The sequence below is a fragment of the Hoplias malabaricus genome, chromosome 3 (assembly GCF_029633855.1).
Source record: "Hoplias malabaricus isolate fHopMal1 chromosome 3, fHopMal1.hap1, whole genome shotgun sequence".
Lineage (NCBI taxonomy): Eukaryota > Metazoa > Chordata > Actinopteri > Characiformes > Erythrinidae > Hoplias > Hoplias malabaricus.
This window is the reverse complement of record NC_089802.1, coordinates 51,615,372-51,632,683: the sequence shown is the minus strand read 5'-3', so window position 1 is coordinate 51,632,683 and position 17,312 is coordinate 51,615,372. Positions and strand designations below refer to the sequence as shown.

Genomic DNA, 17,312 nt, shown 5'->3' with positions numbered 1-17,312 from the left:
TATAATACAAGTTTCACTTTTTGAATGGAATTACTAAAATAAATCAACCTTTTTATGATATTATAATTTTATGACCAGCACCTGTAGTGTCCATAGATATGAATGTATGAGTGTTTTGTGCCCTGCTATAGACTAGTGTTTGTTCCAGGGTGTGTTCCTGCTTCACACACAGTGATTTTTGGATAGGTTCCAGACCCACCCCAACCCAGAATGGGGAAAAGTTGTTGCATAAATTGAATGAATATATAGATTGAACTGATTATTTATATCAAACTTTATTAATACAAACCCTGCTGCAAAGGCACACATGTAAGGTTAATACATTCCCAAAAATGCAAAAAAATCAAAAAAGTTTGATATCTAAACACTTGTTCTCTGGTAAGCTTTAATGTGCTATACTGTAATGATGCAGAGATTGGACTTGAGTTGGAAATACAGAACATCTCTAAAATAGAGAGAAATTTAGATATTTAAAACTACACACTTCTATGTTTTGCTCTTACATTTTACATCTTAAAACTCTACATTATGTTCCTGTTCATTTTTCCTCTTTGTCATGGTAATCATATCTGTCTAGTACTCTGAATTCTGTATGCAGTGCAGTATGTTTTAAGTGTTAGTGCTAGTTATGTGTTTGAGTACAACATGCTTGTTATGTATTTATTAATGTGTGTATATATTTAAACAACATTTAATAAACACTGATACATTTATTTGTTCAAGAATTGATCCCAAGAATTGTAAATGTACAAAAAACAAAAACAAAATTCCCAATTTTCAGTGACAGTTAATCTAAGAAGATAATAACTGCTTTATGCTAAAAACAGTATACTCAAAGCCCAGGCCATGATGAAGCACAGTACAGGATTAAGACACTATTACAGAAGCTTATCAAATGTTATGAATGTGCCATACTCTCCGCTTGTATGTATTATAACTTTTAGATTGAATTTACAATAGTGCACTCTCTACAAACTCTGCACTGAGGGAAATAAACAGCTAAATAGTTGTGTCCCTGTTAGAGAAGGCTATAAGAAGTATAGACTAATGGCATTTTAAGCAGCTCTGTGGAGCACTGTGGAAGATGTTTTGCAATATAAATTACTGTGCAGAAGGGACCCAAGATAATTATATATATTTAAACTAATGTGTTCTCAGTAACTGTGGTGCTTGTATAAAGTTATATATAATCACAGTAAATACAAAAAATAATAATATAAAACAAATACAAAATATACATTTTTTCTATAAAGTAGTAGGTGAGAATGAGTTTGAAGAACAATGTTTTGTTCATATTCTCCTTGATTGCATGAATTTGTTAAATCAACAGCACACATTATTTAAAATCATTATTTATTAACTGGTAAATCTAGGCATTGGATGATAACCTCAAATAATACGGAGTGCCACGAGGAGAGATTTGGAGAAAGTAAAACCAACACATTCACACACACAATATCACACTTACTAGAATTCATTCATTATCGGTAACCGCTTATCCAATTCAGGGTCGCGGTGGGTCCAGAGCCTACCTGGAATCATTGGGCGCAAGGCAGGGAATACACCCTGGAGGGGCCGCCAGTCCTTCACAGGGCAACACAGACACACAATCACACCTACGGACAATTTGGAGTCACCAATCCACCTACCAAGTGTGTTTTTGGACCGTGGGAGGAAACCGGAGCACCCGGAGGAAACCCACGCGGAAACGGGGAGAACACACCAACTCCTCACAGACAGTCACCCGGAGCGGGAATCGAACCCACAACCTCCAGGTCACTGGAGCTGTGTGACTGCGACACTACCTGCTGTGCCACCGTGCCGCCCACTTACTAGAATAATGTTATTTATTTATTTATTTATTTTTCTAATATTGGGCGTTATTTGTTGTTTGTTTGTTTTTTTTAGCAAATAAACATTTACTGCTCAAATTATTAGCTTTTCATCATCATTATCATCATCATCATTATCTTTTCTGCTTGTCCATTTTAGGGTCACGGCAGCAACAGGGCGAGCAAGGAAGGTTTTAGGTTGATTTGAGTTGTACAGACCAACAACATTCACCTTTTTATTTCCAGCTCCTCTGCCTCCCTCTTCAGTTCAGAGTTTAGCAGCTGGGTTCCAACCCCTCCCTTGCTTATGCCCACCCCTCTGCAACCTGTCCCTGATAAAAGCTGCTGCAGGAGATTATGCTTCCCACTTCAGCTTTCTCCACAAGGTCAACTAACTCTGAGAGCATGGCTAATATTTCCAAAAGGGGCACAAGGGCCCAGATCACCTTGACACCCCAAGAACGAGGGACTTGGGGCAACAAACTGGAGTTCATTCTTACTGTAGCAGGGGCCATTGTAGGACTGGGAAATGTTTGGAGATTCCCATATCTCTGCTACAAAAATGGAGGCGGTAAGAGATGCCACTTATTCAAGTTGATATGTTAATCTGTGTTGTATGGAGGATTAGAGTACTACAATAACACAATACCAAGGAGATTAGAACAAAAATGGTTGAAGGTAGGTTTAGACATGAACTGAGTAATTGAAGAATAAGTTGAACTTATTGAGCTCTCAATGTAACTCAACAAATACACACAGTAATGTGTTTTCAAACATGCAATAATGTTCATATAACCCTACAATATACATCCACTTGCTAACTTTATTTATTCTGTTCTTATTTTAATTATTTCCTTAGTTGAATGGTTTATTTTGATGCATGTACCAAGACAATTTCCCTCCTTAAAGAAATTCTAGTTTTGATTATTAAGCTTGATTTACTCTTCTGTACAAAAAAGAATCAAAGCTAAGAACCATGGAGATATTATAGCCAGTAACATTATTTCTTCCTGAAAAACAGAGGAACAAACTTCTATCACTGGTAAGTTTTCAGTTTCCTAGAGGTGCTTCTTAATATTTGATAATTACATGGTTTGCTGAAGACTTCCAAAGTCCTGTAGATGAACAGGAACATTTTCCAAAGACGATGCCAACTATGCCATTACAATAGAGAAAAATAATGGTTTCACATGCATTTACACTAGATATGTTTACTTTTCTTGCTCACATGGACGTAGTTAGTCATGTATAGTAATACATAGCAAAACGAAGACTCCTTAGTAATATCATAAGAAAGCATTCAGGATTGACTCAGCTTAATAAAAAAAAAAATCACCATACCTTTAGAGTAACGTTATTATTAAACATTCCAGATATTGTTGATCAGTGATCAGTAAAAATGATGGTTCCTCTGTTTCTGGTGGGTAAAAAGTTATAGCTTATAATATCTTCAAGGTTCTTAATTTCGATTCATTTTGGAAAACTTAAAGTTAAATAAGTGTATTTTTTAATATTTCTCTATTAAGTAAATTCACTTACTAAACTTATCTCGATTCTCCTGCATGTGAGAATTGGTGAGGATCAGCAAATCACACACTGAAACCTGCCCCACTGTCACTGATTAATACAAAAGCCCAGTCCCAAATGGAGCCCTTAGGCTTACAACCCTCCTCACAGTCTATACTTCATGTTAAAAAAAATAGAGCAAATAACCTCAAATGTGCCTAAAATACACAGGGGCATTTGAGACAGACCAGTGAATTTGGCAGATTCTACCAGGGCCTAGTTGAATTTGTGTTGGTAAATGAGTAAATCTGAATCTACAGCAGTTTAGTTCAGATTAAAAACATTATGCATCTCAGTGACAAAATCAGTTAATTAAAAATGCATTCATTGTCACAAATTAATGCATATTTTTCTGCCATGTTGGTCAGACATCCATAAACCAAGCTGTCCATTTTTATTGTTCCTTACCTGTACCTCAAATAATGTTTGGTAATAGGGCTCTGTTAATCCTGCATCCCTGCAGACATGAGCAATGGCACACACAGAGGGTGGTTCATTGTGTTTAATGTTAACTCTCTCCCTGATGTTAACTTTCACGCTACTCCATTATATATATATATATATATATATATATATATATATATTTAAAAAATCATGTTAAGGACAATGTACATGTGCTAATGTTCTCTTTTAGTTTTATCTATCTATCTATCTATCTATCTATCTATCTATCTATGTCTGTCTGTCTGTCTATATTTATTTATTTATTATTTTCACCGTGGATATATCTGTTCAGCTTAGACAAGAGACACAGTAGAACACTTTTGGTGCTAACCATCGCAAAGAAGACAATTCTGTTAAACTGGAAATCAAGAAGGAATATTACTGTCAAGCAATGGTAAAGTTTACTAATAGAACATCTATCAATGGAAAGAATTTCAGCATTTAACAAAAACAATGTTCAGCACTTAACAAACTGTTAGATCAGTCATCAGTTTGATAAGATCAGTCTTTCCAAGTAACAGTACCAACAGGAAATATTATCCATATTACTATTTTATTCATCTTATTTGTCTACCTGAACATTCCAGATTAATACATTACCACATGCACCCCCCCCCACGCACACACAATTATTTCACATTTTGTTGATTTTGTGATTGTTACCCCACTATTATCTGAATATCCGATAAATATATTTGTGTCCTCCCCTTCCATGAGGAATACAGTTTAAAAAAATTATATTACCACTAATAAAGACTGGTCCTCTAAATACTGAAGTGTTCGTGGAAAAAAAAAAGAAACACATTTCATAACTGTCAGGAAAAAACATTCTAACTCCCATTTTTCATTTATTTATTTATTTATTTATTTATTTATTGGTATAATTAGAAAATATAATTTGTCCTTGTGTGAATATTTTAAGATGTGAACCAATAAAAATAAATTTTATCTTTGCATATATTAAAATCTCTATCCTTTAATGTTTTTTATTTTAATTATAATGACATTTTTTTTACATTTCTATTTATGCACTCTAAACAGGAGCATTTTTCATCCCCTACATTCTTTATCTCATGACATGTGGGATTCCTTTGTTTATTCTGGAGATTTCACTGGGGCAGTACACAAGTCAAGGAGGAATCACCTGCTGGACAAAGATCTGTCCTCTGTTTGAAGTTGAGTTAAACTACAGATTGTCTTATGATTGCATTCTATGTGCATGAATAAATAATTTACTAATAGACCTGTCACACTGAATCAACAAAGACTAGCAATCTGAAACTCTACTGCTCAAGTATGTATGCCTTACATTGAAGTCGAGGCTTATATTTGGATTTTAGAGAGAGACATACATTGCAGTCAGCTTGACACCTTTCTCCAGGAAGTCCTTGGTTTTCAGTAAAACCAAGACAGGCATCTATCTGCACATGCGACAACCATGTGGCCTTGTAGACACAAAGCACATGTGGTCTCCTATTGAAAATCAGACAATGGGTAGAATGGATCCATGCAAGAATGGATAAAAGTTCCACACAATAAAACTTAAACAATTAATATTCTCAGTTCCCAAAGAATATAAAAGTGTAATCAAAATAACAGGTAATTTGTATGTGTTGCAGATACCAGATTACCCAGTAATACCGGCCTTATGTTTTTACAGGCTTGTGTGTAGGATTGATTAGTTCTTACTCACCACTGTATATTAAAGCGCATAAATAAATGTACACACATGCATGCAAACACAGACCTAAATAAATATTCCATTATTGCATTATAGACAAATACACCTAACTGTTAGCTTTCATTTTCCTTTTTTTTTTTTTTTTTTGGACAGGATTGGGATATGCCAGTCAGATCATCATTGTCTATGGAAGCATCACCTACATTGTGATCATGGTCTGGGCCTTTCTTTACCTCTTGTCAGCCTTCAGTCTGGAACTACCCTGGGCAAGTTGTACCAATGAGTGGAATACAGGTACTGCATGATTATTAATAACAGTAAGAAAATGAAACAAAGAAACAGCTTAATAGTTGCTACCCTTAGCTGGAAGGAGGGGCAGATACGCCACAGCTCCTAAATAGAAAATGTGGACATAACAGCAAATGTTTTTTAACATAATGAACTATATTTTTACTGAAGATAGAAATATGGTAATATAATGAAGAGGAGACTGTGTTTTAGACCTCTCAGACCGATAATTTTCTTTCACTTCGGATCTCATTCAATCTAATTTATGAAGAATTAAAAACAGTACAACATTTATACTGTAAAAAAGTATTTTACAAATACAAAGATAAATTCTGCTTTGCTGCTGTTCAGCAAAGCATGAACTTGTATTGCATAATTCAATTTCAGAAATTTGGCAATACTAGATGTAATGCATATGAGCAGGAAATGCTGCGTAAAGTGCACAACTGCACCCAACTCTCCCCGAAATAAATTCCTCTGCACCCCTAAGGTTTGCATATGTTTATTATTCTAGAAAGAATAATTGTACCCACACACTTTTGCCCAGGCACACACAAAGGTCAGTTACTGGCTACACAACTACTCCAGACCCATCTCGATCCTGAACAGGATGAAGCAGTTTCAGAAAATTAATGAAAGAATTACAATCGCTTTCGTTTCAATCTCTAAAAAGTACATGCTGTTGCCAGCAAATACTCATATAAACATGCTTATATCTTAAATATAAGATATCTTATATATAGTGTGTATCTTACCCTCCAGGAATTCTCCTGATTATATCCATGCTATATTCATATATTATAAAACCATAAATTGCTGTTGTCATTACAGTCAGATTAAATGCAATTCACTTTTAAACATGATCCTCAATTTTCTCTCCAATTTTAAGTTATTGCCAGTTCCCATCCATTTGTTAGGCCTCCTCTAGTCTTGCATTGCCAGACTTTCTAGAGAGAATCTGGTACCTTTTACAAATAAATGTGGCCAAGAATTGCCTACTACAGGCAGGAAATGCAAAAGGACCAATCACAAGTCTGCTATTTTGGCATGTCATGTAGGAGGCTGAGAGCCAATCAGAATACAACTGGCAGATTCCTGACAGTGAGGAAAACACACTGTAAGTATCAGACACTCTGTCAACTTGTGGGCAGAGCATCTTTGGCTGAGACTAGATTCCCCCAGGTACATTATGCTAGCAAATGGGACAGCAAAAGTAATCACATGCATTTCTAAATACATGTATATTGTTCATCTACCAGCACAACAACAATGCTTAGCATGCTTGGAGGAGAATGCAATCTTGCTCAATTCTGATATGTTAGCTTACAAATGCCTGCATTGGCCAGGGCTGGTTGGCAGGGCCATCCTATCTACTGAGACAAGAGGATGTCTGTGTACATAAAATATCCTGAAATAAGGTCAGAACCATGCTTGTTCTATGTCATTTTGTCTGCCTATTGGTCTGTACTTTAGATGCTTGCATAGTGTATGGTGGAAATAACTCTACTGTGAACTGGACATCTCTCAATGCCTCTTCATCTGTGATGGAGTTCTGGCGGTGAGACAAAGTTTTTATAAAATCAGATGTTATGATCTTTCCTAAACTATTTAAAAATTGTAAATATACACATATATAACAATATTATGTTTTATTCTTATTTGTGTGTGTGTGTTTTTAGTCGCAGAGTATTGCATTTATCCTCTGGGATGGAAAACCTGGGTAGAGTCAGGTGGGATTTGGCATTGATTCTGCTTCTGGTTTGGATTATTATCTACTTCTGCATCTGGAAAGGAGTGAAGTCCACTGGCAAGGTACAAATAGAAGGTATATAACATAATATTAACCAAAATCCAGAAGTAATCTGTGGCATGGTTTTTGTAATTGCAGGCTGCCTACTTCACAGCAACCTTCCCCTATGTGACTCTGCTGGTTCTGCTGCTGCGAGGAGTGACTCTGCCTGGTGCAACTGATGGAATTTATTACTATATGTACCCTAATATTTCACGACTAGCTGATCCTCAGGTACAGAGAACAATGTATTTACACCTGGGCTTTGTTTATTTCAAAACACAAAGCAATAACCATATACATTTAAATTGTATTCAGATTATTATACTGCTCACAGTACATCCAAACACAAGGAAATTAATATGAACAGACATTGCTTATGAAAGTAACTTAAAAGTCAGTGTTGCATATAAGGGATTTGGCTGTTTATAATATATGTTTATAAATTAGCTATGTTCTTCTGTTGTAAGGTTTGGATGGATGCTGGCACTCAGATCTTCTACTCTTATGCTATATGTCTGGGCTATCTCTCTTCTCTCGGCAGCTACAACAGTTATAACAATAACTGCTATAGGTGAGTATGCCTTAACATTCAAGCAAGATTCATAATTCACTGTATATGTTCAGAAAAGAACAACAAACTTTTATATTCACTGTATAATTATATTATTGTCTATGCAAAGATATGTTTGTACTAAGCCTTGGATTTTAAGGAGTTATTTATGTAATGTTATAGTTATGTTTTAGCTCACAATCCAGGCTTTACAGGGTCATTATTCTCCTCCACTGTCGTGTGGCATTTCATTTCTCATATATATGTGTGTGTGTGAGTGTGTGTTTTTGTTATCTTCCTCAAAATCATGAGGAGGCTCCCAGCCAATCCTCATCCAAGGCAGGAGTGATATAGACATTTCCTAATTGGTTCATCATCTCTACAGGGTTATGTAAAGTGTGTGTGTGTGTGTGCGTGCGTGCGTGCGTGCGTGTGTGCGTTTGTTTTAACCTAGCCACACATTCTTAAAACGTGTTTTAGCCTAGCCAAACATTATTAATGCTACTTTCTCATGGAACAGTTGGACACTCAGAATGTTAGGAATATTAAAACAAAGTAATGTAAGGGATGCTGGTTAATATATTAAAATGATCATAATCTTATTTTTTATTTTAAACATAAAATTAATTTGATCAGCAGTGTTCTATTAGAATAGTTTTGAAATGCACATGAACTTAATGTTTTATAAAAGAAGTTGGTAATGCATTCAGGTTTCTGATTGTGTATATTTTTAAATATGAATGTGTTCAAAACATGTTTTAAAAGAAGTGTGTGTGTATTTTTCTTGCAGAGATTCCTTCTTACTGTGCATGTTGAACAGTGGGACGAGTTTTGTGTCTGGGTTCGCCATCTTCTCTGTACTGGGTCACATGGCGAAGGAGCAGGGGGTGGATATCTCTCTAGTGGCAGAGTCTGGTAAGAAAGCCATCCAAAAATACTACTCTCTATAGTCCCCTTTATTTCTCTTCTAAACTATTTATACAATTTCCTTGACATGGTTTTCAATTAATGTATGCAGAGTCACAATCTGTTTTAAAAATAAACTTCCACTAAAGAGATGGTGGCACAGCAGGTAGTGTCGCAGTCACACAGCTCCAGGGGCCTGGAGGTTGTGGGTTTGATTCCCACTCCGGGTGACTGTCTGTGAGGAGTTGGTGTGTTCTCCCCGTGTTCGCATGGGTTTCCTCCTACAGTCCAAAAACACACGTTGGTAGGTGGATTGGAGACTCAAAAGTGTCCGTAGGTGTGAGTGTGTGAGTGAATGTGTGTGTGTCTGTGTTGCCCTGTGAAGGACTTGCGCCCCCTCCAGGGTGTGTTCCTGCCTTGCGCCCAATGATTCCAGGTAGGCTCTGGACCCACCGTGACCATGAACTGGATAAGCGGTTACAGATAATGAATGAATGAATAAAGAGATGGCAGGATGTTAAGTAAGTGCTCTTTAATTCAGATAAATATGGCCTGGTTTACATGTAAAAAAATAAGATAATATTTTTTATAATAATTTTATTAAGATAACTATTATCAACTTGATTAAATATTTGCATAAAGTGCATAATTCTTTGCATTTTGGGTTAAATCAGACCAAGTTATCAATCATTCAAAATATTTAAAAATGCAATTTATAAGTCATAGGGTCAGCCCCTGAAAGTGTAAAGTGTAATTCCCATAATGCACATTATAGTCATGTTTAATTTAAAAAAGGGATCACTTCATGGGGACAGTCAGTGAAGTTGGATATATATGTAGGTACAGGTGTTGTTGGTTACTTCTCCATTGTGTGTAGGTCCAGGGCTGGTGTTTATAGTGTACCCACAGGCGGTTACCCTACTGCCATGGTCTCAGTTCTGGGCTGTGTGCTTCTTCACCATGATCATCCTCCTCGGCTTGGACAGCCAGGTTAGAATAAGCAGTCTAATGCCGCTCTGCTTTTCTTCCTCTTCCTGGTTTCCATGTCGACTGCCCTCTTTCTTGTGTCTTATCAGTTTGTGGGCCTGGAGAGCATCATGACATCAGTGACAGATGTGTTCCCCCATGTCCTGAGGCGTGATTACCACAGAGAACTGCTGCTTTTGGCCCTCTGTTTCTTCTGCTATTTCATGGGCCTGTTTATGGTCACAGAGGTGAATTTATCAGCTTTATTTTTTATTTAGTTCACATTCAGCATGAGGACATGATTCCTTCTAATTATAGTGTTTGAAAAGCACTATATTGTTATCAGTGGTTGCCTCTGTTCAAACTGTGTTTAGAAAGTCTCTGCAGTGAGAGGTGTTCTGTATTTTTCGACTTAATTCAAATTCGTCATCATGATTAAAATGAAATATCTTCATAGACATGAAATGTGGAATGTTCAGAGAACAGCCGGCGATGATATCACAATAGACCACTCAGTCTCACAGACACAGTACACACACACAGCCCTTCCTCTCTCTCCCTCTCACTCCTCACACTTCTCTCTCCCTCTCAGTTCCCACCCTCATCTCACCCTCACCGAACTCTCACCCTTTAACTCCCCATCCCTTTAACTTCTCTACATCCCTCTCAATCCTCACTCTTCCCTCTCTCATACTCCTCTCTCCCTCTCACATTCCTCACTCTTCTTTCTCTCTAACTACTCTCTTTTCTCTCTCACTCACTCCACCTCTTTGCATGCACTATGTTTTTCTTTCATGAAATGCAAATCTAGTTGTTATTTTTGCCTCCTTACATTATATTCACATTTACTAAGTTTACTTTACTAGTTTTCACATATAATACTTCCAGATGATACCAGCATCTAAAACAAATATATTAAATATACGATATCTCTTTAAAATTCTTATTTGGTTCACATTAACTATGTAGAAATAATTCTTTTTGAGATTTTTTTTTGAGTCTCTACAGAGTTGAGTCGGTTTCAGTTGAGTCAGTTCAGCTGACTGGTGCAGCAAACTGCTTGGTTGGAGCTTGGGCCCTGTGATTTCAAATGGGAATTAATTAAAACTCAAAGTCAACCATACTATTTCCTTGTCACTACAAACAATAACACAGAAGAACAGTGGACAATAATGTAAACAGACAATAAATACATAAAAAAAGTCTCTATAAACATTAGAACAAAAAGCACATGGTTGTATACTTGACTCTAGAAGCATACAATATAAAAGTTTACAGCAGCAATAAGTAAACATGTAATTGCTAATTGTTCTTCTCAGCATAAAAGTGAATAAATTGTCATCCATATAAAGTGAGTGCTGCATGTTTCACATGAATAGTATATAAAGTACATTAATTAGTGCTAAAGAAAATATAAATCCAAATTTATTATAATAATATATTTATAATTTATTATAGGTATAGCCTAATTATATATCATGTTATTTCAGGGTGGTCTGTACATCATCCAGCTGTTTGATCACTATGTGTGCAGTGGTGCCACTTTGCTTTTCCTTGCAATCTGCCAGTCTGTGGCTATGGGATGGGTATATGGTGAGCACACAACATCAGATCCATTCTACATTGCAGAAGGACATCAGAGATTATTAAAATTAATAAACACTATACTGGCATACTGGGACACACTACATCTACAGGAGATTTGATGACATCCCATTCTCAATCCATAGTAGAGTTGGTTCCCCTTTGTAGCTGTAACAGCTTCCGCTCTTCTGGGAAGGCTTTCTACAAGATTTTGGAGTGTGTCTGTGGGAATTTTTGCCCACTAATCTAGGAAAGCATTTGTGAGGTTTGACACTGATGATGAATGAGAGGGTGTTGCTCAAATCTCTGTTCTAGTTCATCCCGAAGGTGTCCGGTGGGGTTGAGATCAGTGCTTTGTGTGAGGCCAAATTCTTCCGCACAGAATTCACCCAACCATGCCTTTATGGACTTTGCTTTGTGCCCTGGGCAGTCATGCTGAAAGAGAAAAAGGCCTGCATCAAACTGTTCCAGCAAAACTGGAGGCAAACAATTGTCCAAAATGTCTTGGTATGCTGATGCATTAAGATTTACATTCACTGAAACCAAGGGGCCAAACCAACCCCAGAAAATAACAACTCCATAGCATTATCCCTCCACCAAACTTTACAGTTGGCACAATGCATTCAAGCTATGCATTCCTGGCATTTACTAAATTCAAACTCATCCATCAGAATACCAGATAGAGAAGTGGGATTCGTCACTCCATAGAACATATTGCCACTGCTCCAGAGTCCAACGGCAGCATACTTTACACCACTTCAACTGATGGTTCGCATTATGCTTGGTGATGTATGGCAGTGGTTCCATACATCAACAAAGTTTTCTGCAGTGCCATTCTGCATTGGCAAATTTTATGCACCATGTGCCTTAGCACTCAGTGACCCAGCTCTGTAATTTTATGTGGCCTGCAACGTTGTGGCTGAATTGCTGTGGTTCCTGTATGTTTCTACTTTTCAGTAATACCATTCACAGTTGATCATAGAATATCTAGGAGGGAAGAAATGTCACAAACTGACTTCTTGCAAAAGTGGCTTCCTGTAACAGTACCACTCAGGAATTTATTGAGCTCTTTAGAACAAGCCATTCTTTCACAACTGCTAAGGTAGACTGCATGACTAGATTTTGATTTTATTCAGTGGTAACAATGGGACTGATTGAAACACCTCAGTGAGTAGGAAGTTCATCCAAATTTTGTCTGTAACACATCTTTGTTTGTTCATTTAGATTTACATACATTTTTAATGTTTTCTTCTTTAGTTTTGCATGGGAACTATAATTATAGTAGAGCTATAACTAGTAGTATAACTTCTACTTAACTACAGTAGTTAATAGCAATCTCTGACTGTTCTTTATCTACTGTACAAAAGCACTAGGTGCAAATTCATTTAGCAGATTCCCTGCTGAGGGACCACAAAAATATGGACTACCAAATTCAATAATCTACCCCCAAACTCACCATTTTGCCATTGCCAAGATAGATGTCTTTAACCACTGAAGTCCAGGATTTCCATAAATATTACACATGGGGAAAACATACACTTATCACATATCATCACTGTCCAAAGTAAAACGAACAATGTTGTGTACTACATCATTTGAACACAGCCGCTGTCCTTCATATTGTATGAAAATTTCATGATGAATGGACCAGTAGAAATGCTCAGAAACTACTTGGAATAAAATCTTTTTTATGTTGACTTCCATTAAAATTGAGGGGTTTTTTTTTCTCCTATAAAGCTACTATTTTGGAAATACAAGTATTCTTTGGATAGTGACAATATATAACTGGAAAGACTAGTCACCTCAGAAAATAATAAAATGACAACTTTCAGTACCTTTGCTTTTATCAAAAGCAGCCTACAATCATCTTAAACTAACCAGAAATCAATTGGTCTTAAAATACATAACAAAAAAAAGGAAGCTGACATATGTTTTTTTGCCAAGGTGCTGAACGCTTCTATAAGAACATAGAGGATATGATTGGCTATCGACCTTGGCCTGTGGTCAAATATTGCTGGCTCTATGTCACTCCTTCCGTCTGTCTGGTAAGCATGTTTCACCATCATTCTAAATTACTTTAGAAACTAAAGATTTACCATATGCATTGTTTATTGCTTATACTATGATTGTACCCGTATAATAATGGTGTTTCTTGCAGGGAACATTTATCTTTTCCTTGATTAGATATAGTCCTCTGAAGTTCAACAAGACGTATTTTTATCCATGGTGGGCATACGTGCTTGGCTGGTTCCTGGCTTTGTCCTCTCTCTCCCTAATCCCAATCACAATGATCTACAAGCTTTATAAGGGTAAAGGGACAATTTGGGAGGTAAGGGAAAGTTCTCTTCCAATGGCAACACTTTCATGTCAGCACATGGCTCTTCAGTAAATTATATGCAATTGGTCTAACAACAATCATGTATAATGTTTAAGAGAAAGATGTTATAAAAGCCTGCAAAGTACAAGGTGATGTGTTAATGTATGTGTGGGTATATCCTAGCGTCTCCAGGTTACTTGCAAACCAGCAAATGATCTGCCTCAGCCACTGAGAAATCCAGCAAGACACTGCGCTTTACCACTTTTCGGAGATGGAGAATAGACTTCCAACATCCTCTAGAACTCCATCAGCATTCAGATACTACATTTTTGTTTAAACATTTTTGTTATACACCTGTTATCTCTATTTTTAAAGTCTAGGCACATTTTTCAAAAGTCTCCGGAAATTTAATTTCTTAAAACAAACACAAAAAAGCTTTAAATCTTGTTAAAAAAGGAAGGTTTACAATTATAAACTTTATAGATCTTTAAATTAAAATATTATATATTTGCAGAATTTTAAGTTTTACAATGTGCCTTTTTCTGTAAGTGCCATGGTTTTAGTTCATTTAAATTTTTATATGTTATGTTTCGTATATTTGTGATGTCTAATTACATTTATATGCACCAATCAGCCAAAATATTAAAATGACCTAGTTTCTACACTCACAAACATTGTTTATCGGCTCCACTTAATAAAAAGGTATTATAGGTTCTATGATTATCCTAGTCGGTCTGTTGCTCTACATACTTTGTTAGAGCCATTTCACCCTGTTCCTCGGTGGTCAGGACCCCTACAAGACCACCACAGAGCAGGTATGATTTAGGAAGTGGGTGGTTGTTGCACTGGTTTGAGTGGACAGCAGGGTTTTTTTAAATGCCTCAGTGTCACTGCTGGACAGAGAATAATTTACAGGACAAATATATCCAGCCAATTGTGCCCTAACACAATCGACTAACAAACTTTGCAGCATCTCTTTCTGATTTACATCTAGAAGATGTAAAGATGCTAACAAATATTTATTAGATATGTGCATGTGTGCTTGTGTGTGCTCATGTATCAATATTAAACCTGAGCAGCTGCCAGAAGTTTTAACAAATCATCACAATCCTAAATCTATGCTCAAGTAAGAGTACACTGTATGCCCAAAGGTCTATAGACACTCTATAATTTGTGAATTCAGACACTTTTAGGTGCACACATTGAGGACATATGTTCACTGTTCACACACACTTTCAAGTATAATCTCCTGAAAATAAATCTGATTCTCTGGAGCAGCTGCACAACCTTCAGATCAGCATGCCCAATGTCATAGAGCTATCTAAAGGGGTATATAGCCCTACAGCACTGGGTGTAGAGGCCTATGCTTTGAATATCTGTGTCTGCAAGATACCACCAGAGTGTATATTGCTATGGGTTGATTTTTTTCTCCATTCTTCTTACAGTCTTTTCCAGTTTGGTAACTTTAGTGGATTTCTTAATTATAACTTTGTCACCAATGTGCTTCATCATGAAGATCAAACAATGCTTATTGTGACTGCTGCCAAAACCTGTGGCTCAGGAGTGACTGTTTTTTTTTTTTTTTGGTCCTCATTGGCTACATTTCAGAGGGAAATGCTAGTGGTTAACAAAATAGGTACCGGGCACCAAAAAGTAGGTAGAGCCAAGAGTTGAGTAGAGTATTTACCATGCAATGGAAAAGCACCACAAGTTTCCCCTCAGACCCAAAATAAACTCCACTTGCTCATCACTAAAGAGAACTCTGAACTAGGTCTCTGTCAATACATGCTAGTCAGCAAAATTTAATTAAGCCTTTTGATCTCCTCTGATTATTATAGGCATCTTACTGCGGATTAGGCCTCCAGTCCAAATTCTATCAAAACAAAATATTTGTCGAGACAGAACTTTGCTGCAGTGTTGAACCATTTCCCAACTGAGAAATTAAGCTCTTGGAATTACTAAATACTCTTGTAATAGAAGAATCATCTGTTTGGCCTTCATCTGAATAACATTCTGTCACAAGGTTAAAGTCACCTTGGAGCAGATAATCATCTTGCAAAAAGATTATGAATGTTGCCAGATAAAATGAGTTCATCAGACAAGAATAGAAAAGCTTGAATTTGGGATGTGCTTGGACTTTGAAATTTAGGAAAATGTAAGTTTTTTTTTTTTTTTTGACTCCTACGTTATTTAAATATTTCATACTGTAAAGTGATTGTGTGACTTAGATGTATGTTGGACAGTGTTTAATATCCAGCTCCAAACTCAATCAACAGTGTCTCTCCCTTCAGAAGGTGAGACATCCAGGATAAAACTGAAAGCTAGGAGAGGGAATCAAACACAAGTAGCACTTAATTACTCAGTACTTTCTGCTGGAACTTCCAACAACAGTTAAAATAAAAGTGACAGAATTTGTTATTGACCACATTACTTATAAATATGTCATTTCTATCAGTCATTTTAGAAAATATCAAAACATCATCATCGTTGCTGCTTAATTCATTTCAGGGTCGTGTCAATTTCAAAATATGTTTCATATTTCCCAGTTGGACATTTATATTATGTGTTCTGATTGTTCGATGGCACCGGCGTCTAGCAAGGGTCTGCACTCTAAATCATTCTTGAACATACTTAAAAGTTCAAGTACTGTACATCATTAAAGGAGCAATCTGTAATACTGACACCAAGCGTTTAAAATCGGAACTATAATACAGTTTCAAAACAGTGGAGAGAGCTGTCTGCCTCCTCCCCAGAAGTGAAGCTCGAACAGGTCGCCAGTTTGAGGAAAAACTGAAGGAACAAGCAAGAGACGAGTTTAAGAATTTGGACGGTAATAGCTAAGAATAATGTGTATAAGCAACACATTTACACAGAAAATTGTTCAACGTTTCACTAAAAAATCTGTCTACGCAAAAAAGTGAACATACGGCTGTCATTTCCCTGCGTTTACACGTCTTTTCTGTCCAAATCTACCTGAACTATTTCGACTACACAAGGCTGGTGTTACTTATCTATTTTCCCTTCCACCATAAATGTCGTTAAGGAGGCAGATATTCTCCAGTTTTCGTAGTCAAACATTTTGTTCCACCTTAGATATCCTACATGTGTCGGATTTCGAGACCTAATCAACTCGCCAGGTTGTTGAATTCTCTGTTTCACCTTAAGAGCCGAAGCTAGCACTAGATTTATAAACAAAACTCGTTTTCCAATTTTATCCATTTAAAACCCACGACCGAGTGTACACCATGTCTCTAAAACAGGTCGGTAACGTATTCGCATATTCAGATTTCTTATTTCAATAATTCTCAAACGGTGCATGCAAATTACTTAATACTTGCAAAGTATTGTTTTGGGGATCCAAGACAAGCAACTACAACTCAGTTTAT

At 36.6% G+C, this 17,312-nt stretch overlaps 1 protein-coding gene across 1 annotated transcript; it reads left to right on the top strand.

Annotated features, from left to right (window-relative positions):
- The first annotated feature begins 2,237 nt into the window (after positions 1-2,237).
- On the top strand, positions 2,238-14,346 carry slc6a11a (solute carrier family 6 member 11a). Its single transcript, XM_066664043.1, has 14 exons — positions 2,238-2,403; positions 4,884-5,016; positions 5,675-5,817; positions 7,285-7,369; positions 7,491-7,623; positions 7,700-7,834; positions 8,071-8,174; positions 8,944-9,068; positions 9,937-10,049; positions 10,136-10,273; positions 11,516-11,618; positions 13,554-13,654; positions 13,768-13,938; positions 14,110-14,346. The coding sequence occupies exons 1-14, from the start codon at positions 2,238-2,240 to the stop codon at positions 14,206-14,208; spliced, it is 1,749 nt and encodes a 582-aa protein (XP_066520140.1). The 3' UTR covers positions 14,209-14,346.
- Positions 14,347-17,312: the final 2,966 nt, after the last annotated feature.

Excerpts from the sequence above, each read along its gene's own strand:
- slc6a11a (XM_066664043.1), top strand. The coding sequence starts at position 2,238 with ATGGCTAATATTTCCAAAAGGGGCACAAGGGCCCAGATCACCTTGACA. Across the intron at positions 7,624-7,699 it reads GAGTGAAGTCCACTGGCAAG|GCTGCCTACTTCACAGCAAC; the intron begins GTACAAATAGAA and ends TTGTAATTGCAG. Across the intron at positions 11,619-13,553 it reads GGCTATGGGATGGGTATATG|GTGCTGAACGCTTCTATAAG; the intron begins GTGAGCACACAA and ends TTTTTTGCCAAG.